At 41.5% G+C, this 22270-nt stretch overlaps 1 protein-coding gene across 4 annotated transcripts in view; it reads left to right on the top strand.

The window, feature by feature from the left end:
- LOC130206361 (myosin-9-like) overlaps positions 1-22270 on the top strand; it is a 98288-nt gene that overhangs the window by 29106 nt on the left and 46912 nt on the right. For 3 of the 4 annotated variants that reach the window (XM_056434291.1, XM_056434290.1, XM_056434289.1), the window contains 3 exons: positions 4433-4516; positions 19354-19521; positions 21203-21382. In XM_056434291.1, coding sequence (XP_056290266.1) covers positions 4433-4516; positions 19354-19521; positions 21203-21382 — 432 coding nt within the window. The remainder of the gene's footprint in view (positions 1-4432; positions 4517-19353; positions 19522-21202; positions 21383-22270) is intronic. The other variant, XM_056434292.1, reaches the window with a different exon arrangement.

Below are 22270 nucleotides of genomic sequence, written 5' to 3'. Positions count from 1 at the left end.
AAGAGTTTCTTTGAATCTGACCACATCTTGTGCTTCAAATGACGGGTGAGGAGAGCGAAGGGAGGGGACACCAGACAAGACTGTCTTTGTGTAGAAAGAGAGAGAGAGAGAGAGAACAACAGATTTATGTCTTACAGGAAGTCTCCCAGATGTGTGGTGTCACAAACCGCCTACGCCAAATCAACTCCATGCTCTGGCTTTTAATTAATAGTCAGTTGAAATTCCAATGTGCACACTTGTATGTATTGCGTCTTTATGGATGCGGGTTTATCTGTTTGCCTCTGTTATGCACCTGTGCACCTGTGTTTGGAACATTTCTGCATGTATTTTTTTGCATAGTGAGTTCATGAGAAGTTTTAGTTTCAGACGGAGTAGTACCCACCTGCACCTCTGGGTTGGTCTGTATGGCTGATGGTCGAAGAGCTTTAATCCAAACACCGAAGGATTGGACATCATGTTAAAGCTCAGGCAAGATTATTGCATGTTATATAAGTCTATCTATTTAAAAATATATATTTTGATAACACTTGGTTTGTCTTTCAGAACAGTGTAAGGGCCAGTCTCAAAAGTGGCTACAGGGTTTTCAAAAAACTGATACGGTATTAAAGGCTGCACCCAACATTAGCATTAGGTCATGGCACCTTAGCTAATGTGCTAATGGAATTCCCTGTGGTTAGCTAAACTGCGGGGCTTAACGTCAAAAGCCTGCACTTTTGTAATGGGCAGAACAAACACTGGATGTGCAGTATAGGTCTTGAATGGGGGCGAGATGCTAATATTAGCTCAAGCTCACTTTAGCTGACTCATCTTCTCAGTGTCCTTGGCTTATTAACGGATTTAAGACTGATTAGATCAGTTTTGCACAAGTGTGCACTGGCTCGCAAAACACGCATAAAACATCACATTTGTAGATCAAAATGGAATTGCTTGACCAGTGAAAACGAGATTAATTTAAAAATGTTTGCGTCAAGGTGTGGGTAAAACTGATGACTGTGCATATTGTTAATGCACCTTGCAGCATTTAAAGCCATTTATGACATTATCTAAAGCTCATCTTATACAAACATATTTTGCAAGTCAAAGGCACTCATCTTGAGAATACGTCATGCTCCTCTTTCCTCTTTTGCTTTGATTTGACTTATTGAGATCATCAGCATGGGTATTGATTTTGTAGTCCATTTGATGGAGTTTTAGTGAGCTAAAATGTGTATAGCTCTTCCATAATGATGTTGAGCTCTGTTACTGCTCCACTGTAACATGCATGTCACATGCTTTTCATCACAACCTTCAGATATCTTAAAAGAAGTTCGGTAAGAGATAAAAAGAATATGTATATATATACATTTTCTTACATGTACAGTGGTCACCCATTTAGCATAGTGCTGTTATTTCATCCCTATACATGTTCAAAGTATCTCTTTAATGCGTATCATGGTTATACAAACATGTTGGCCATTGCTCTGCTCCCAACAAATGCCACAAATAGCTTGTCTTAGTCTCCAGAAACTGTCAAGAAGTCAAATCTCCTCACGGCCTAACAGCGTGATGGTGATGTAAGTTTGGCCTTGAAACCTCCCACATCCTTATTCTTCCTTTTGAAAAATCATTTCTATTATGCCATTGTTGTGGTTGATGTAAGAACCCACTGCACTCCTGTTTCTTCCTACTTTAATGTATCGCTCAGTTCTACTGTGAGCTATTTGATCGGCTTAGAACACGGCGTTACACTTTCAGAGAGTTGTTCTCGTAAACAAGAGAACGTTGTCTTGCTGTCTGAGAGTTTGAAAGGGGAGAGTCAATTTCACTCAGTACATTTTCATGTTCGATGTGCTGCATACTCTGTCTGAGTAGTCAGCCAATGTAAAAATGTGTACGCTTGTGTGTGTGCTCATGCACAAGATCACTTGTTTCTACTCTCTGTCAGTGTGCGTCTGTGACAGTTTCCTCTCAAGATGTTAATTCCTCTCCTCCTGTTGTTGTCATGCTAACACACCAGCAGTGTCTACACCAGGGAGACGAAGACATATTGGTGTTAATGAAAAGCCCTCCTAAACTCTCCTCCCCGCATGAATGTTTAAACATGCTTGTCATAACATTCATTCGCTCACACATGACAGCTAGCATCTGCAGCTGCCTCGCTCTCCCTCAATATTTTATCATACCATCTCCCCTAACCCCAGACTAGCACAATGGCTGTGTGTTAGCAAACGGAATTATAATGACTCAAAACAGGCCGTGTTCAGACTCACTGCCAGCACAGGCCAGACATAATGTATTCATCAACACCACAGGCCTCATAATGGCACAATTAGTCAGTCTTAAATATGAAAGAGAAAGGCTGTGTAAAAAGCATGTGGAATTACATATAGAGAAAGAAAATGAGAGAAATAAACAAAGACGATGAGAGAAAAGACAGGAGAAAAAGAGAGCGGAGAGCAAGGGGGGTTAAGAAAGAAAGACAGAAAGACAGAATAAAAGATAGGAACAAAGAAGCAGATACAGAAATGCCCCTTTAGTTTTCTATTCAGAAGTCCCATAGCACTGCAGGTCAGCAGTTGTGACCTTGGTGGTTCTGACAGAAGTGGTTCACCATGGTAACCCTTTAGAACCCCCCCCCCCCCCCCGCACACACACACACACACACCCCAACCTTCCTTACTGCCTTTCTGCCAATTTGATTGGACGCACAATTGAAATGTCATTCCTCAGCAACACACGCGCAGACTGAAACAGTGGTGTGAAATGACAGGGTGTGTTGCTCAAGTCAAAGTGAGAGAAACCAGAGACAAAAGGAGGAGGGTCTTAGTTTAGCTTTATATCATTGTAGTATTTCACATAGCTGGACAAAAAGATGCCTTAACGTGTGCCGGTTTATCTGAACTCCCATTTTCAGGGTTAACATTGTGTGGTGGACGAGGGGACGTAGGCACAGAGCATCAAAGCAGAGAGGCTTGTCCTAGCTGCTGAATACGGAATCAAATGAATATTAATGCGGAACCAATTACCTCAGGGAAATGTTGTCTGTAGGTTGGCTTTGGTAACACACGCGTCTCACCTTTAGCAAAGTGGAAGCAGTGGGGGGGATGGGGGGGGGAGCCTGGAGGCTGGAGGCTGGACAGCACTGATGTATTCGTTTTCCTCCTAACAAGCTTGTCTACCCCCCCCCCCCCCCCCTAAAATAGAATTGTCCACCACGCAGCTCCTCCTCTCCCCTCTTATTATTCCACATAGATGCAAATTGCAATTTGAAAAAAGGAATAAAATAGGAGGAGAATAAATGATAAAATTATTCAACTATGCCTATGGCTAACGGGGAGTTGATATTGGCGCCATGTTTGACCGCATTGTTCGCTTGAAAGCATTTGATAAGCAGCAAAAATATAATTTCTAAATGCTTTGCTCCGATATTTGTTAAAGGTGTCCCCCCCCCCCTTTTAGACGTAATATAAGTCAAAAAACAAACTGGGCTTTTAAAGTCCCTGAGAAGCACATTTTTATTTCACACACCTTTCCCCGTAGGCAGCAGTTCTGAGGCTGTAGTAGTGACATGTATACTATCTTGTTGTGTGAGCGTCTTAGCACAGTGCAGCACTGATCTGTGCAGGTCTCGAGCTGCTGCTGATTTACATAAGTGACTGTGGCACACTTAAAGCTGCTGGCTCCTTAAAGCCCCTTCTAAATCAGTGTTAAAGCCTTGATAATAGACCTCACTGGCCAATTGATTGGCCTTCATATATTTACAGCTCACTTTAATTGCCTCAAAAATACCATTTATCAGCCATGTGTGTCCATGTATGCATGTATGTGTGTGTGCAAGCATGCCTGTCCATCGACAAAAAGGCCTATTGATTTATCAGCATCTGGATTTGTCCCGTTCACCGTACATAAAACCCCTGCGTATCTGCTGTTCAAAATGGGAAATGGCCCCATCGATTCCCTTAAGTTGGAGCCCAAATGCTAAAGATTTTTGGATAAGCTTTCTCATTATTTAAGCTGAAATCAATAGGGGAGAGCATAGGTCTAATGAATGAACGGGCCACAGATCAGATGGGGTGTGCTCATCCCTGGCCTGTCCTAGTCGATCCGTGTGGGTACGTGTGTGTGAAAGAGGGAGGGAGAGAGAGAGAGAGAGAAAGAGAAAGAGAAAGAATCTGACTTCTTGTACATGACAAACCTTTTTTCCTTGGTACTCACAAAAGTCCTAAATGTAGGTCCATCAGTGTCTTTATTTCTCTCTGTTCATTTGAACTTTCCTGTTTCATTATCTTCCTTTTTCTTTGTTCTACATTGTCTATTTTTTAACCTCAGGTGTCTGAACTGTGACAACCATAATATGAAACATACAGCATATCAGATTCAGCATCAGGGAGATTGTTATTCTCATCATTATTACTGTGCTATTTCCAGTCACACCCTCTCTGTCTCTCTGTAGTTGACGGTCAGCAGGAAGCAGATGGAGCTCCTGAACAGGGAGCTGTCAGAGTCTCACCAGAAGGAGGAGATGCTTCTCTCTGAGGTATGAAAACACCAGAAAAAAAGACATCCTCTGCATTAATGTGTGTCAGTTACCTCGGATACATTTAGCAGTGGTTTTCTCACTTTTAGCTTGATTCCACCATTCAACAAACAATTATAAATGCAATGAATAGTTCACACCTTGCCTCATAAGGCCCAGTATCTCCATGGGGCTCAGTGTGGTTTGATCTTTTATGCTCAGAACACATCAAGAGGGAAATAAAATACAAAATAAAACATATACAACAGCAATACCTAGTGTAAGTGATCATTGCAGTGACCCAGGAATGGAAAAGAAAAATAATAAGACGCGATACTCAACTCCTTCAAAGGAAATCTAGATTAAACATAAATCTGCATGGGAATATAATATGCAGTGTGTCTGTGTCAGCGTCAGCCAGTGAAACCAAAAATTCAGCCGGAGAGACCACTTTGGCTGAATTTTTGTTTTTTCCACTTTCTGTTCTTTCCACTCGTCTAAAATATCCAAACGATACAGAGGAGTGTATCTCTGGGGAATTTCCTTTGGCAGGGCGTGCAGACACCCCCTTCTCAGAGTACATTTACCAGACAATTGCTCAGAGTTTCACTTTGTGGTTGGGCCAACTCGTGGAATTAGATTAATTAGCTACAGCTGATATCGCAGACAGTTGTCATTTCAGATGGTGGAAGAGACACTCGGCAACTGAAAATGAGAAGTCTGCGGACATTTAAAGTTCATAAGAAATTGATAATATCATAGTAATTAAATAGCACATATACTGTATCTGAAGTGGGCAACTTTTTAGTGGCTTCATAAAAGAGTCATACGTGCATATCAACAAAGTAGAAGGCTCTGGAGTGCAAATATTACTAACCAGTCCAATTTCCAAATAGTAAACTCCCTGTCCCTTCCCCTCACTCCCCTCCAAGGTGTTCCGCCTTTTCAACTCATAAATATGGAAGGCGAAAGATGATGAGATTCACGGACAAGAAAGGAATCAAAATCTATTGTTGCGTGTCCTTTTCCCCGTGTAAAGTTTGGATTAAATGTCACACATTAGCATGTGAACTTTTAAATGAGCTTGTTTGCTCTCCGCGGTGTGGGGCATGTAAATACCCATCTTGAGTATGGAATGGGGATTGCTGAGTGCGAGTAGGGGTTCACAAGAATTGGGAAGTGTAGGACATATTTGAGTGTTGCACCGGCAATTAGGCCACAGCAAGTGACCGGAGCGCCGAAAACAGCTCTATTGACTGGTTGTGTCGGGCTGGTGTTCCACACCTGATGTGGCAGATGGGAAAGCTCCCTGTGGCTCCTGGTGAGATGAGTGAAAGAGATGATTGACAGGCACTCCCAAAATGAGATGATTGACGTGCACTGTCACAAGGAATCTACTCCTGGGCTAATTCAGGTGTGAGTGGCAAGACGTGTGTGCAAATACGCGTGGATGTGGGTGCGTTGTGTCTGGGTGCGATGTGGCTCTGAGAAATTGGCCTTCAAAGATGTGACATATCAAGTGGCTGTAGTATAAAACTTTTGTATTGTTGGTCAATTAACTTTTTAGTATTTACCTTTTAAAGATTAAAGTTTGGTTAGGTAATGTTGGACCACCGGTAAGTGTAAGCTAGATAAAAACCCTTCAGACTTATCTCCAAAGCCACTCCCTAGAATTAGCACTAAACAACATAACATAAAAATGAACGTGGCTTTTGTTAATTAAAATAGCACAACAGTCCTGTGTAAGCCAGGACTTTACAACATCTTTTTTAATAGCATTTATTTTATTGATTTATGTTGGGATGGAAAGCGAATAAAAAACAAAAAACAATAAAGGTTTCTAATATACATTACCCACCCTAGATTGAACCTATAAAAAGCAAGTGCAGAGCCATATGCCATAATCTTTTGTTTAAAAAGAAGTCAGACAGGATCTTATATCTCCGAGTTCATAATATGCCATGATGATGTGCATGTATGTGTGCCCGACTGTGGAGGATATTTGATAGTTACCAAACACCATTCTATATTTGGAAAAAAAATGTCATTGACTATTGTATTCTTTGTTTTAAAATGTGAGGCTGCTTATTTATTGACATAATTTCCTCTCAGTGAAGGGCTTGTGTCTGTAAAACACATTAAAATCATAATTCAATCTTTGCTAACCCAGGAGCAACATTATTGTTCTATTATACTAACCCAACAACAGTATCCCAGCCTGTTTATCAATCCAATATCTCATAATGTGCTCTCTGCGTGGCCATTTTGAATATAAAAAGATCTCACACCGTTATTGTACCATATTTCCTATATTTAGTATCAATCTCTTGTTCTGACATGCATCTGACACATCCAATATTATATTTGATTAGTGTTTTGGGTTTTTGTTGTTGTTTTTTCATAGTCTCCAGGTGATATTGGATACATGTGCAGAGCTGGTATTATGTCGGCTGTTTCATCTGGGTATAAAAATGATTTAGTGTGTACTCAGCACGCAGTGTCATTGACTAGCTTTAATTTCACTGCAAGGGTGGGCTTTATTACTCGTCTACTCTCTGAGTGTGTGTGTTTGCGTGAGAGAGAGAGAGAGAGAGAGATAGGGAAAGAGGGAGAGAGAATGAGCAAGAGAGGGTGAATGTTTCCGTGAGTATATATTTATGTGTTTCCTCGCTCTCCGGTGGAGCAGCATGCCACACCTGTGCACACTCATGCATGTGTGCATATCTCCTTCATATCTCCAAGCCTGTTGTATTCATCAAGCATGTTCAGTGCGTAATTACCATTCGATGGAAGATTCAACCAAACCAACATGTAGACCAGCTCTCCCATCACACTCGGGCCAAACCGGTGGTCCCATTTGAGGGGCTCCACTTTGCCATGACAAACCTTACTTTTGATCAAATGCTACAGAGCCATAATCATGTTTGTGCCACTGAATTCTTTAACCTTTCCATGACCCCGCTGAATGCCAGCGGCCCAATCACAGAACCTAATTGAATCTGCTCGGCGGCGCCCCCCCGACTGATGAAAAAATAAAATTGGAGGTGAAAAATGAATACAGCAGCAGGGAGAAGGAGGGATTTGATGGTGGTGGGGGTGGGGTGGAGGAAGGAGGGGGGGGAGGGGTCGTCGCACCGCAGTTTTATAAATACACAGATGTGCTCACAAACACACAACCAGACACGTACACAAAGTCACACCTTTTTCAATCCTGCAGGAGAATGGGGAGTGGGAAATGACAGAGGGGGAGAGAAAGAGATGAAGAGAGGGAGAAGGGTTGGGCCCAGGTTTCTCATTACCCCCTCGGCCCATTCGGAGGATATTCCTATAAGATAATCAGATTTATTTGCAATTTTCCTTTAAGCGGCTTAGTGTTTACCTCCAAGATTAATATTTTTCTCTGTTATTAATATTAGACTGTAATTAGGAGTGATGTGTCTTGCCAGGCACAGTCCCGTGGCCACCAGGCAGCGAGCTGGATGAAACTCTTGCTGCGACTCTGTGATCCCGTCTCGCAAGACAAAAAAAGAAAAGAGCAAAGAGAAGGAAGTTTTAAAAGGCGGTAAGAGGCTGCAGGGCGGGGATGTAGAATTACAATTGCGGTATACCTGTCTTTGTGTCTACGATTGTGTGCATGTGGGACTGTCGGAATAGGGGAGTGTGTATTTCTTTAGTTTATGTGTGTGAGTGTGACAGTGTGATGGTCCCCTCTGATTGATAAGGTGTCTGTGCCGGCTGCAGATTGCTCTTGCTGATTGCTGCTGAGAGCTCCAGCTGATTTATAATCAGAGCAGGATGAAGGATTGAGCTGTGGATTTCTTATCTGTTTAGCCCCCTCACAACATAAACTGACAAATTATCATGTTGAACACACACACACACACACACATACACATACACACACGTGAAATAATAAAAAATGTAATAACGCAGACCTTCTTATTAAACACACAAACATACTGTCATAACACATACGCACACACACACACACACACACACGTGCACGCACACATTTACGTACACACACTCAAACATATATTCACCGGACACACAGAACATAAACAGGTTTATTCATCAGCAGTCATACTTTTCTGATTGCCCAAAAGAGTGCAATCAGTCTCATTTGTTTACATGTCAGTAGGAGATGTATAGAAGTCAAGGTAAGTTGCAATTAACTTGTTTTATGCACTTAGAGTTATGATTTGCTTCATGCTGAAGAATTATTTGGAAGATTTTGTGCCAATGGTAAAGGATGTGGATGGTCTTCATCTATTTTTTTTCTTTTTTCGGCAAGCACTACGATAAGCACGGCGCTTACTTTGCTTGATATTTAACATTTTCTCCGCGCATACTCTTGCATTCCTAGAATCTACACTGCGGGAATAGTTGCTGAATAACGATAACAACATACTCATATTTCTATTGTGAAAAGATTATGATTGTGTTTAAAATATTGTATTTGTCTAAAGTAGGTGTTTGTTATTTTTGACAAAAATGCTGGTATATTATGTGAGACTAATTCTACGTGGCAAGCCAGAGCACAAGCCAGCAGGTTTAAATGCTGACAGGTTTAGTATGCCCTATGGCACTGTGACAGCTGTGTGTGTGTGTGTGTGTGTGTGTGTGTGTGTGTGTGGGTGCGTGCTTCTGTCTTTCTGTATTCCTTCCCATTCTTACCTGACTGTCTGATTATCTTTTACTTTCTCTCATTTTAGCACAGTTGTTTATAAATGCACAGTGACAGAATCACTAAAGAAGCACAAAAACACAAAGTACAGGAGCACTTGGTATCCCCTACACACGCACACGCATGGGCGCGCGCCCACACACACACACACACACACTGACGAATGGCAGCAATTAGATGGGGAAACCAAGCATGTGAGGACAGAGGAGCGCTGAGGGACGGCAACCGCTGTTTGGAACTTGTGTGTGTGTGTTGTACATGTGTGTGTGTATTTTGAAGGTTTGTATCATTCTAATGCAAGAATAAAGACAGAATAGAGAAGAAATGTACGGTGGCCCTGAGGATCAAACACAACATTTTAGAAAACACAATAACATTTCGTAAAAAACACAAGAGCAGAAGAAAAAACAACATTACAGTGAGATTCAAAATGGAAAAGGTAGGTATGTATTGGACAATTATTCCCCGACCATGATTGGCTGAACTGTCTTTCAGTCTACAACTAGCAGATGTACTTCTGCTTCTTTAGAATCTCCAGCAGATTGTCTTACAGGTTGGGATGATTCGATACAATGAAAGTTTGTAAAAGAAGGAAAATTGCTGCGCAGCAGTTACAATACAAAGTGGGAAAACTGTAAATACAAAGAGTGCAACAATACACATTGTATTGGAGTTCAGAGTCTATAACAAATTAAAGTAGACAACGACAACAATGTTTGTTGAAAAAAAACATATAGGGAGGTAACATTATTTGTATATTCGGGGGCAGCACCAGAGAGGTCATCATCTTCCAGCATGTCTGGGGGCTGGACCGGAGAGCAGTCGGCCCCCACCGGGCTGCTCTGTGTTGATGAGTTCTCCACTGCCACCGGCCTCTGGACACCTTAAACCTGAAGTTTAAATAAATAGAGGCTACACGATCGAGCAATATCTGCTTGTGTAAGGGACTTGTGTCAAAACCTTGGTGTACCACAACATGGTGAATACACTGCGAAAGTAACAACTTGTGTCTGTTGTACACTCTGAACTGCAATATCAAACATTTATATTCGCACTCTATGTTTTTGCATTCTGCCCACTTTGTATTGTAACCACAGACACTTCCCTCTGGATGAAGACACCTTTATTGTATCTTATCATCCCGACCTTTGAGAGGCAGCAATGTGCTGCGAGGCATCCTGTCTGCCGGCAACCCAGAAGAGGAAGAACTTCTCCTGTTGTGGCAAACCGGGACAAGGAATCATCGTCAAACATACATACCTTTTCTGGTTTGAGTTCTACCTTTAATATTATTGTGATTTCTGTTTTGTTGTCGTGTTTTTACATTTTTTTATGTCATTCTGTTTTGTTTCCTTTCTAAAATGTTGTTGGGCTTTCTGAGATGTTTTGACTCTCAGGGCCACCATATAATTGCTTGTGATTTAAATTTATTTTGCTCTGGCTCCATGTCAGCCCACTGAGTTGTTTAACCCCTTGACACTGAGACCTTGAGTTTTCTTCTCCTTGCTTCCCATTGGACGAGCAACCTTCTCACTTCAGTCAAAGCAACAGTCACTTCTCTTTTCATGTGATTTCCTCTTTCCAAGAAATTCCTCTTCTAAAACAAGCAGATTTCTATCTCCTCCAATTGCCAATACACAAGAGCCATATTCATAAAAAGGTACAAAGACTTGCTACTTGTGACAATTTCTAAGAAAATTCAGATAATTGTGACGCTGTCTAAACATTCCCCCTGACGATATCCTGCTAACAATAAAGGTTAAGCGCAAAGCATCGTCGCACTTGAGAGGTACCAAGGTGAAGCAACGATGTGAGGAGTAGGAATGAGGGGTTTAAAGAGGTCTAGGTTTCTGAAGCATTTCTTCAATGGTGGAAAGACAAAGTGGTTGGAAAATTATTATCTAAATGCTGAATGACGGTGAGTTGATGAAACACGAAAGACTAAATTGTGCAGGGATGATTTTAGTAGTCTATCATTACATTAAATATTCATAACTGCACCATGCCTGAATAGAGACTACAGTCTATTACTAGCATTATATTGATTAAACTGTCCTTCTTATAACTCATATCATTAAAAGTATATATTTTATTTCTTTGTTTTGGGGATCAACAAATCACACCTCTTTAAAATAATGCGTCATACCCAGCAACAGCCACAACAGCCACACCTCCTCCATCAGGTAAATGTTTCTTTCCTTGTTGCCCAGAGTTACTTCTGAATCCCTCCTAAACTGGGACTCCCGCGCTAGACATTTTAAGGCAAAGTTAGGAGCTGTCTGAGAGTATCCTCAGAATGTTGTTGAGAAACGGCCCCAGATCTCTATTCTTAGTTCTGTATTTCTCTGCTTTTATTGAACACTTTGGCTCTTTACTTCCAGATTTCACAGACATAATGTACAGGTAATGCGGTCTCTTAATCGTTCTCATATGGGAAGCCTTTCATTTAATCTCCTATTTCATATTCTTTCCAACCCTGCTTTAGTGCTCAATGAGATGGTTCTGTTTGAATCCATATTTGAAAGTCAAGATTCATAATATACAGTGGACAAGTGAAGTAACAAAGGAGCCAGATTTATTAATATAGAAATGTGTATAAGACGTACTGGGAAAAAGGCACGTCATGAATGCATAACAGACATTTTTAGAACAAACTCTCACTGACCACACACCTGCCCTACACATATATTGTGACTGTCAGATTATTTTATTCCAAGTATTTGTGGAGGGTGTGATGATGTGTGTGAGAGCACATTTGTGGGGGTTCGTGTTATTAACAGTCTTGCCTTCATGCCAACTTTTAGCTGATTTATTCTCTCATCTGTGGGAATGTGCAGATTCTACAAGCAGGTGGACGCGTGCGTGTGTCGAGTTGTATTTATGACCACTAGAGATGTGTGTTAGACACCGCCACTGATGAATTACTTCACTTCTGATTGCTTGCATCACAAATCATCCCCATATTATAACCCTTCTCATGCAAATAAGGAAGCGCCGTGTGTGTGTGTGTGCGCCTGTGCGTGCGAGAGACAACGGGAGAGAGGGCAGGAATACATGTCCACAAAATTATGCAAGCTGTGATTTACATTTAACCTAAATGTACACCGTGAGTTCATATAAAGTATGCAGCCTGTGTATAGTATCTATTTGTGCGTATTATGAATGAGTAAGTATGTGTGTGATAACCCTGTATCGCTGGTGAGCTCATTTCTTTCAGAAATCAAAGTTAAATGGGTCATCTATCATGAGAATATGTGACTGGGACACTTGTCTCTGCCACGCTGTGTGTGTGTGGGTGTGTGCGTTCGTGAAAATATGCACACACTTGCAATGTGTGTGGTGCAAGGGCAGCTTGTTTTTGCTTCTGCAGCTGTGTGCACCCTTTAGCGCGTGTGAGTATGTCTGCTTGTGTGTATGTGGCGGCCACTTGTCTTTGCCTTCGCTATGATTAATGGTTTACATTGGGCTGTTCAGCCATGCATGTTTCTTGGTTTATCGTTTTATGCTGTCTCCAATTAAAGCTCCATAACTTGAGTGATGGCTTCACGCCAGTGTCCATCAATAGAGGCCATCAGCGGCCTCATGCATTCAGGATATGGAAGCCACACACTAACTATTATCCTCTTGTGTCAGAGCCAGTGGGCAGTCTGTGTGTGAATATGCAAATGTGTGTGCGTACGCGTAAAGATGGATTTTTAACTGATGACCCTTAAAATATAATACAATGGACTTCTTAAAATCGTATCTTATCTTCATTATCAATGGCGTAAAATAATACCACTTTTTTTATTAAATCAATATCAATCAATTTTTTTCTTTCTTTGACATAATAAGGAAAGCGAAAGTCTTTACAACGGAATAAGTCACGTGCATTTTTGCAGCGTGTGAATGCATGGATAATTTAGCATACTGTTGTCTGTGTGTGTGTGTGTGTGAGCCAGGGAAGTGGTAGGTGATACATACATCTGCACATGTGAGCTCGTCCACGTGTGCACCACGCAGGCATGCACGCGCCACGCAATATCATTTCACGCAATATTATTCCTCATATAGCTGTAATGACATTAGGCCGATATGTTGATTATGCTTTCGGCAAACAGCGGCCTGATGATTGGGTTAGCATATTACCCTATATCACATCTCTCCATTCATCCCTGTGTTTTTTTTTATTGCCCTCATTTTTCCAAATCACTTCCCACTTTCCCAATTTTCTGGGCGAGGTTCCAGGCTATGCACGCTGGTGATGTGGAGTAATATGATGATGGGAAGGCACAACAATGCAGGAGAAAAGCTCGAGCCTCAGAGGAGCAGCAGTTGTTGTCGGCATGAAGAACAAGGCCTGGTGATTGCAAAGTGTTAACTTGTGTGCAAATATCGGGGTGAATAAATATTTGATCACACTTGACAAAAACACAAATGAGCATACGCAGGTTGTGTGGTGTGTGTGTGTGTGCTCTTGGGTGTGTGTGTGTATGTGTGTGTGTGATGGTTTCTGGTCAGCATGTGTCATGGATAAGAATGATGTAAAGGCAGGTGTGCAGATTCGTAAAGGAAAATAGGGTGTGAATTAGTGAAGACCCAGAATAAGTCGGAGGGGGTAGGGAGGTAGATATTTCCGAGAATGAGATTTAATTTGCAGCTGAGACATTGAACGATGTCATCCGTGGTGTGTGTCTGTCTGCATCTGCTTGTGTCCACATGCGTGCACACAATAATGGCTGAGTCTGTATTTGCACATATTATATATATATATGTATATATGTATACATATATAATATACATGTATATAATATATATATATATATATACTGTATATATATATATATATATAGTACAAACTGCAGGGTTACTTGTGTATTTCTTCTGTGTGTTTCAGTTTTTTCTTTCGTTCTCCAAAAAATCTAAATCACTCTAAAACACACCACAGCAGCATGGATTCACCTCTGTTCTACTTCTCCCTGGCCAACGTGTCATGTACACACAAACATACTCAAACACAGACTTTATTATTAACTATCAAGAAACCGACACTACTCAAAACACTGCAGGCAATATTTGTGTTATGGTGAAACGGAGACATTTGGTGCTTCTTGGCTATTTTAAGACAGCGATATATCCAATGTCTAACTTCCTAAAGATTGGAAATTTCACTGCAACCCACCAATGGTGTTATTCAATATTTGTGCCGCATGTGCAGGTAATGATTTCGCTATACATAGTGAACACAGTAAGACACACCATGCAGTAAATGGAAAAAAGATAACATTATTCACATCAGCCATCCCTAATAGGTTCCTACACCATGTTATGGCGATATGACACTTGGAGAAAAATTAACCGTAGTTATCTGCAAATTAAAAAAAGGTGTGATTTAATATTCAGCAGTGGCTGAGGGGCCTGGGGGAAGGGAAAGAAGGCAGACCTTTATGCATGGGGAGGGTGTGGAGAATAAGACGAAGGGAAATTAATCAGTGGTATCATCTCCATGGGAGTTTTGCTAAACACCGACCTCAGCGCTTTAGTCAGCCTATGAGCAAGCTCCTGTTGTAGCGCTGGCATAACAAACCACACCCACCAAATGGCTATGCATATGCATTTACGCACACACACACACACAAACACAGATCACACATCAGACTTAAGAGTCCAACACTTTCAGACAAAGCTCCGTGGCATGAAAAGTCCCACTCTGTTTGTGTCCATTAGTGTGTGATATACATACATATGTGTATGGGCAATATCTGTTGTGTGTATTGTGTGTGTGTGTGTGTCAATAATGAGTGGGATATTTGTAGTTAATTTTATTGTGATTTTGTCTTCTAATGTGAATAATTCCATAAATCCTTGACCACCACAGCTTGTAGACGGCTTACGCCCGTGAGCGAATGAATATGAGCCCCAGACTGTGTTCCAGGCTGTGTTAGACTGGCAAAACCTTTTTTGCTACTGCTAACCCAGTGAATGTAGACGGCCTATTAATTTGTCAAACACACGAGTACACGCGTGACTATAATGTTGAAAAGCATTGGAGCAAATTCAGAACTGTGGCATTGTGAAGCTTTGGATAACCTCATTGGTGACCTCGAGGATTCTGTAAGCTAATTTAACCGCATTCACTGTGCTTCAATCTGTTTCAAGCCCCCTCTTGTTATATTTCAATTATACAAATTACCAATGCTGTGAGAGCTTATCGAGCTGTACTTTCGATACAAAGGCACACCAGGCCCATTGAGTTACAAGCGCTGACAGAAATACACACGCAAACACACAAGTACACACCACTTGATCTGCATATCATTATGCCTTTGATCCAATGCCAAGATTTCGCTGACAGAGATGTCGGAGTCAAATGGAGCGAGCGTGTACACAACACCTGTAGGATTGGTGTGTGCGCCCGCGAGAGAGGCAGCTGTGAAATCTGCACCTGTTTAATTGAATTAGTCGAGTTAATATATTCACAGCGACTGCCAAAAAAGCACGGCTTTAACGAGCTCGTTAGATCAATTAGTTAATTAATTGTCTGAATAGCAGCCGCTTCCTAAAGAGCTGCGTCTTCATTATCTGATGGCTGCGGCTTGTTGGATCATTGAATGAGAGCTGATACGCAATTGCTGTCAAACTGCTCTACGTGTGTGTGTGTGTGTGTGTGTGCCTGTCATATATTTTTACATATATGTCTATATATAGTGTATGTGGGATTCTTAGACTCCGGTACGTACACGGATGCTTGTGCATATGTGTTTGTCCGTCTATGTGTGGTATGCTCAGAATATGGCGGCCAATATCGGTGTGCATATTGCAGTGAAAGGTTATGTGGGGGCTGTCACTCCCACAGGTAAAGACAGAGCAGTCCTCCTAGCCACTCTCTAATCTGTCTTTTATTAGAAGTTAATATCTCGCCTGCTCTTTCTCACTCCACACTCCCACCTGCTTAGAAATGGCCCCGCTCCATCTTTTTAATTCAATTATATTCGCCACCCTCTCCCTTCTGTGCCCATAACTCTGCAACTCACATCGCTCCCTCTCGCACTCCATCTCTCTCTCTCTCTCTTTTTCTTTCTGTCTCTTCCCGTCTCACCCCTCCTTCCTTTGTCCTCAAATGTTCTATTTCTCTTCGTAATCCTAGATGGAGGATAGAGACTTTGGCCAATCAAGGATTTACGCAAGCCGTTCTCCCGTTCTCCTCTGCTCCGTCTTGGTGGCAAAAACATATGATGGCTTGGAGCAGAGAATAAAGGAAAGGAGACGAGAGGAGGAGGAAGGGGTCTGGAGCTGAAAGGAGGACTCCAGGGGTGAAACCTTAATTGCTAAAGTAATGAGACTTGATCAGACTGAGGCTTCTCTCTCAATAGGGACTACTAATATGAAAGTCCAAGGCTTAAGCACTAATTTGAAATAAAATCACAAATCTGATATTCTTTCTTCCGGATTTCCAGCCACGGTCCTATACTCCGCCACTGGAGAATTAAGACTTTACACAGACCACATGGGAACTTTTAATCATCTCTTATGATGGCAGATTTGGAGATGAGAAAAGTCACCGTAATGTATTCATTATGTAACAATATTACAGAGTTCTGAAAGTCAGCGGCGTAAAGACCTTGGGCTACGAAAGGGATTTGGACAGACATTGTGATATTTAACAAGCTGCCTCATGTATTAATAGCAGTGACCATACAGTGGATGAGATTGTGGAAAATCCAAAATGAATGTTTAAGTTGAGTACTAAGTTCATAAGAAACTAGAATCAATGATGATCAACAAGTAATATGAATTCATCTATGGTACTCTATTTGTATACCAGTATATAACAGCACTGCTTACTTTTTCTTTAGGATTCATGTGACTTTTATTATCTGAACCTGTTACATCATTCACACACTGCTCCATCAGCCATTTGATCCTAACTTTCCTCTCCTATCTCATGAGGTACCATTGGGAAGTTGAGAACGGTCTGTTAAAACCAAGATATATACTGGAGCGATGGAGTTACTAACGGTGTAATTTAACATATACATTCAAGAAGAGACAAACGTGATTCTTTGAGTGTTTTCTAAAAAATAATAATAATAATTGTTGAAATTGCCTGGTTGGGGTTTACTTTGATGTGTAGGCCTATGTGAATGTGGACTTGTCTGACCTGAACCACATGGGGGAGTTTAGCAAAATACTGTTCACAATTCTGTTTCCCTTTCATTCTTTACAGAAACAATTGCTCGACAAAAATAAAAAGGCTAGAGAGTTGTGCAGGCAAAGCAGCGCCACAGTGTATTGCTACAAAACTAAAAAATAAGCTTCTCAGGTTCAATGTTACAGACCAAATGATATAGAAATTGAATGGAGAGAAGATATTCATAGTAATGTAGCCGTACGGAGTGCATCCAGGGTTGATCATTTCGTCATACAAGAGTTGCCCTGCTTTGTGAGTATTTGTATTTACTGAGCCCAGAACTGGCAGTACACAGACGTAAGCTTTTTTATTTAAATAAACGCCCCCGAGTTATGTTAAAAACTGAACGATATGGATTGATGGCGAGAATTACAGAAATATTTTAATATGATATTTGCATTTACTGTAATGTCTATTATATATGAAATATCAGCATGTAAGACAGTGACAGTAGCTGAATTTCAGAAGATATCAATGCTTAAAGTCAGGTTAATAGGTGATAATGTTTGAAATGCATAGAAAATGTTTTGCTTCAGTCATTTTTCATCTGGCATCCCTCTTGATGGGTTAAAAGAAAGAGAATAAACTTTTGCCCACTTGTTTAAAATGCTGGAGTTGGCTTAGGCACTGCAATTCACATCTTATTGTCTCAGTTTTGTGGAACTTAATATATTTCCCAATGGTCACACTAAAATCTAGGGAATATCCAGAGTCATTATAATTCAGTGTCGCAATACTGGCTTACCCATTGCCTATAATTCTGACCATCCATTAGCCATGCTGTAGATGAGTTAATGTCATAAAAGACTTTAGCTCTCCGTTGCAATAGGTCGGATGATATACTGCACAGTCTGGAGAGGAGGCCGACGTGGGTTGTGTCTCTGCCAAGACCCAAGTTCAGAACCACAGTCTGCTGTGAGAGGAGGCAACGAGAGATCACAGGTTCTAAACTACAGTTTTGTTGGGAAGGGCTATCTCAAGAAACGAAAGCCTTTTTGCCAGATTTGTTTCTCAACTATAAAGAAAGAAACTTTACCGTACAGTAGGACCCACTGTGTGCGTGTTTGATTCTATTGTGCGCCGTCACTAATCTCAAATGACCCTGACAACATTGTGTATGTGTGTACATGTTTGCATGTGGGTTGACGGTCCATGGAGCCTCCTTACTAATCTAACACAGGGCTCTTTCAACACAGTGCTAATGAATAGGGGCTTTGCTTTGACTTGGGGTTCTGAACCACAGGCCCACACACGGACAACCACGCACGGGGTGAGGAGTTCAACCACTGGCTGTTTCCTTCATCTCTTTTTACTGATGAAAACTCATGAAAAGTATTGCACAGCAACAGTTGTAAAGGACGTGTTTGTGTGTTATTCTCGTGATGCTGTCGCTCATGAGTTGAAATGTTAATGTTTGTGGTTGAGTTTGAGAATAATGAAGCTCAAACTCTAGTCCAATGGGGCATTTATAGTAGCATGCGATGGAATTATCTTCAGTTCTTCTTCCAACTACGTTGTGCGACAGACTTCCCAGGGTGATCAGAGAGACTTGTACAACTTTTTTTTTGTACTCCACATCAGTTTCAGTTTTCACTCCATCAGTTTGACACTCGTGCGTACTAGAAGTAAAGAGGTGAGGGGATTTGTAGGGGGTGGCCATGATGGTCAGTGAAAAAGCACAGAGGTATAACCGGCGCAAATTATTTTGTTCACATTGCAGCCTTAAATACATAATGTATCTTGCATAATAGAAGCTATTAACTTTGACATGAACATAACATGTAGCTGGCTATTTATAACATTTTTACTCTGAAACTAGTGTTAAGGTGAAAGAGTGCCGCCAAGTATAACCAAGTAAAGTCCTTTTGTTTGCATCGTTGGTGTCTGCATTGTTACAAGCCAGGTACAACCTACCATCTGTAGTTGTGGTACATGTGTATACGTACAGCACTGACTGTCTGTCTGTGCGTGTGTTTGTGTGTGTGTGTGCGTGTGTGTTAGATGAAAGAGAGAGATGAGCATGTGAGGCACCTGGACCAGGATGTGGTTGCTTTGCGAGCCACACAGGACTCTCTGAAGGGAACCTTGGCTCTGAAGGAGAGACACAAGCAACAGCTGGTCCAAGACAACGCACAGCTCAAAGAAAGTCGGGCTTCACTGCAGAGCAAAGTAGGTAACACACACACACACACACACACAACCTCTCTCCCTCTCTCTCTCTCTCTCTTTCTCAGAAACACAGGAGGGAAGCTCCTCTTAAATAAGGAACAGGATTGGGCAACCTTCTCTAAATCAAATCCAGTCAGGTACATCAGGGAATTCTTCTCATATTTTACTTCCTTCACAGTTAATCATCCGTCCTTCCTCCCCTCCTCCTCCGCCTTCCCTCTCTCGCCCTCTCTCCATATTTAATAACTCATCGCCACCATCTTAGCTCCGCAGAGGGTTGGCTCGTTGTACAATAAAGAACCATGTTTGTGTGAATATCCCTGAGCCAAGAGACGGGGCAAGAGTGGGGGAGGGGTTGCATGTTGATTTGCGTTTCTTTCTTTTGTCCGTTCATTATTTTTTCTTAGGATGATTCTTTCTTGATTGCTTTCTTTCTTTCTCTCTCTCCTCTTCCTTGTCCGGTCGCGCCCTCGCCCCGATGAGAACCAATAATAATGTATGGGAACATTAAAGAGTCATACGCATGATGAATGGAATGGCCTTTAGGTTTCTCTCGTTGTCCTTTTCCTCTTTCTTATAATTCTGTCCCTCTCTCTGTCTTCATATTTCTCTCTCTCCTCCTCCTCTGGCCCCTCTAGGTATATTAGTGTGGCGTGTGGCAGTGATGTGTTTTAGGCTTAAGATAACCCATTAACTGTGTCCTTGACCAAACCAAGTCATTCCTCTGTAACGCGTGTGTTAGTGCTGCTGTTGCCCGGCAGCCCACGAAATAAAGTATACTCAACATGAAAGCATGTTAGTAACTCGACTTAGGGAACACTTGAAAGACGTTCTTAGATTACGACTTGATGTCCTTTACATTTCAAACACTAATTTCATTTCTCCTTTTACCTTAGTGACACATCATTGGTGTTTTCTGGAGGTGGCAGCAGTTTGAATGTACACATGTCTCCAGTACTCATGCTCACTTTGTACACTTTGGGTCAAAGCTTTGAGTCTGTTTGTCCACTTCCTTTACTGATCTAATGTTTGTTTATGTCAGAGTCCAAATTAATTGTCCAATACAAGGAGCTACACGGTGCACAACTGACTTAAAGGCTGATGGACACAACTAAAAGGAGCTCACAGGAAGTACATTGATGCAAGATGCTCTGTGATAATGGACACAACACAACTCTTTCCACCTTTGCAGCCTCAGTGTTCGTGTTATGAGTAACACGTCAGACATTTTGAACAGCTTACAGTTACACCAACGACCATTTGTCAACCAGTTGTATGAACCCATGTTAGTACCAGCATATTCTTTCTCTTGCTTGATGCGGAGCGTATGGAAAAAGTAGCGCTCCTTGTCTGTGTCGGGTTGAAGAACCACTGGTCCACAGCTACGACTTTATGACATGTAGTCAAGCAGCTTTATTGGTCCTGAGGCAAAGCAGTAACTGGATGGTTCCCCTACTCGGCACAAAGCCTCAATGTTGTTCCTTTTCACTGCTATGGAGACAGAGTGGACGCAAACGTCCCTAAATTATCCTTGCATCTCCTTCTCCTGCTGCTCGCGTCTTGTTGTTACGGTTCTCCCGTTCTTCTCCTTGTGTGCGTCTCCTCCTCAGCTCTCACGGCAGCAGCCCGCCTGCTTGTGACTGACATACTCGGCTTATTCTTCATCTCTCTCTCCCCCCAGTTACACACCAGTGAGTGTCTGTTGAGTGACATCAGTAAAACCCTGGACCAGACCAAAGCCAGACTGGACACGGAAAGACAGCAGAGTCAGCAGATCCAAGACCAGTTGCGCCATGCCAACAAAGAGATGGAGCATCTGCAGCAGCAGCTAATACATGTGCGTCACGCCAGTGAAAAGAAGGTAATTGGTTCCCTCCTCAACGCCTGCTTTTCAACATTCTTGCAAAACTTTGCTTGTCCATCTTATTGTGACACTTGACCTGAGACCAGTGCATTTGACTTCCCGGTTGTTGGCCATGCGTTGTTGACACCGGTACATTATCAGGGAGTTCCATTCCTCACAAGGTCAGGAAACATTTTTTACACAAAGCGTAGAATGTTAAGAAGAAATGGTTAAATTGAAAATACGCAATTTCTACAGGGTGGAGATGGAATATAATATTCACTTTAATGTAATGCATTGTCTTTTCCCACAATGGGGCTGATAAGAAGGGTTGTATAGGTGAGGGATTCATTTAAATATTACATTTTCATATGTAATATTCACTGTGACAGGCATTGTCTATTTCTACAATGGTGCTGATAATAAGGTTTTAGATAATGGGTAATGGGATGTTCTGATATTTAGAGCCTTATTAAAAACACACACTTTTGACAAAGACAGACTTGACATAAATTTGGATTGTTCTGCTAAAATGGGATTTTTTTCTTGAGCAAGGACTGCATTAAAACTAAGAAAAAATAGGTTTTTTTATATTGCTTGTTAGACAGCTTTTGCTTTGCCCTTTCTGTGATACACCAAAATAATATACTGTAGAGCGCAGTTGTTTGTATTCATTAACCATGTTGGAAAGATACTTTTCACTAAGCCATTAGTATCAAGGACTTGGCTTTGTAAAACAAAGTAACATAAAATAAGGGAAGCAACGCACAAGGATCAGTCCTTGTCACTGGGTAGCCGCTTCACTGACTCACTTCAGTGTATCTTTAGGCTTAAGTTGGTTAGGATTTTGTTGGCTGAGGCTATTATTACAACAGTCTGCCAGTGAATAGAATTCACATATAAAAA

The sequence above is a fragment of the Pseudoliparis swirei genome, chromosome 16 (assembly GCF_029220125.1).
Source record: "Pseudoliparis swirei isolate HS2019 ecotype Mariana Trench chromosome 16, NWPU_hadal_v1, whole genome shotgun sequence".
In the NCBI taxonomy this organism is placed as follows: Eukaryota; Metazoa; Chordata; class Actinopteri; order Perciformes; family Liparidae; genus Pseudoliparis; species Pseudoliparis swirei.
Note: the sequence above shows the minus strand (reverse complement) of the source record. Positions and strands in the feature narration are given on the sequence as shown.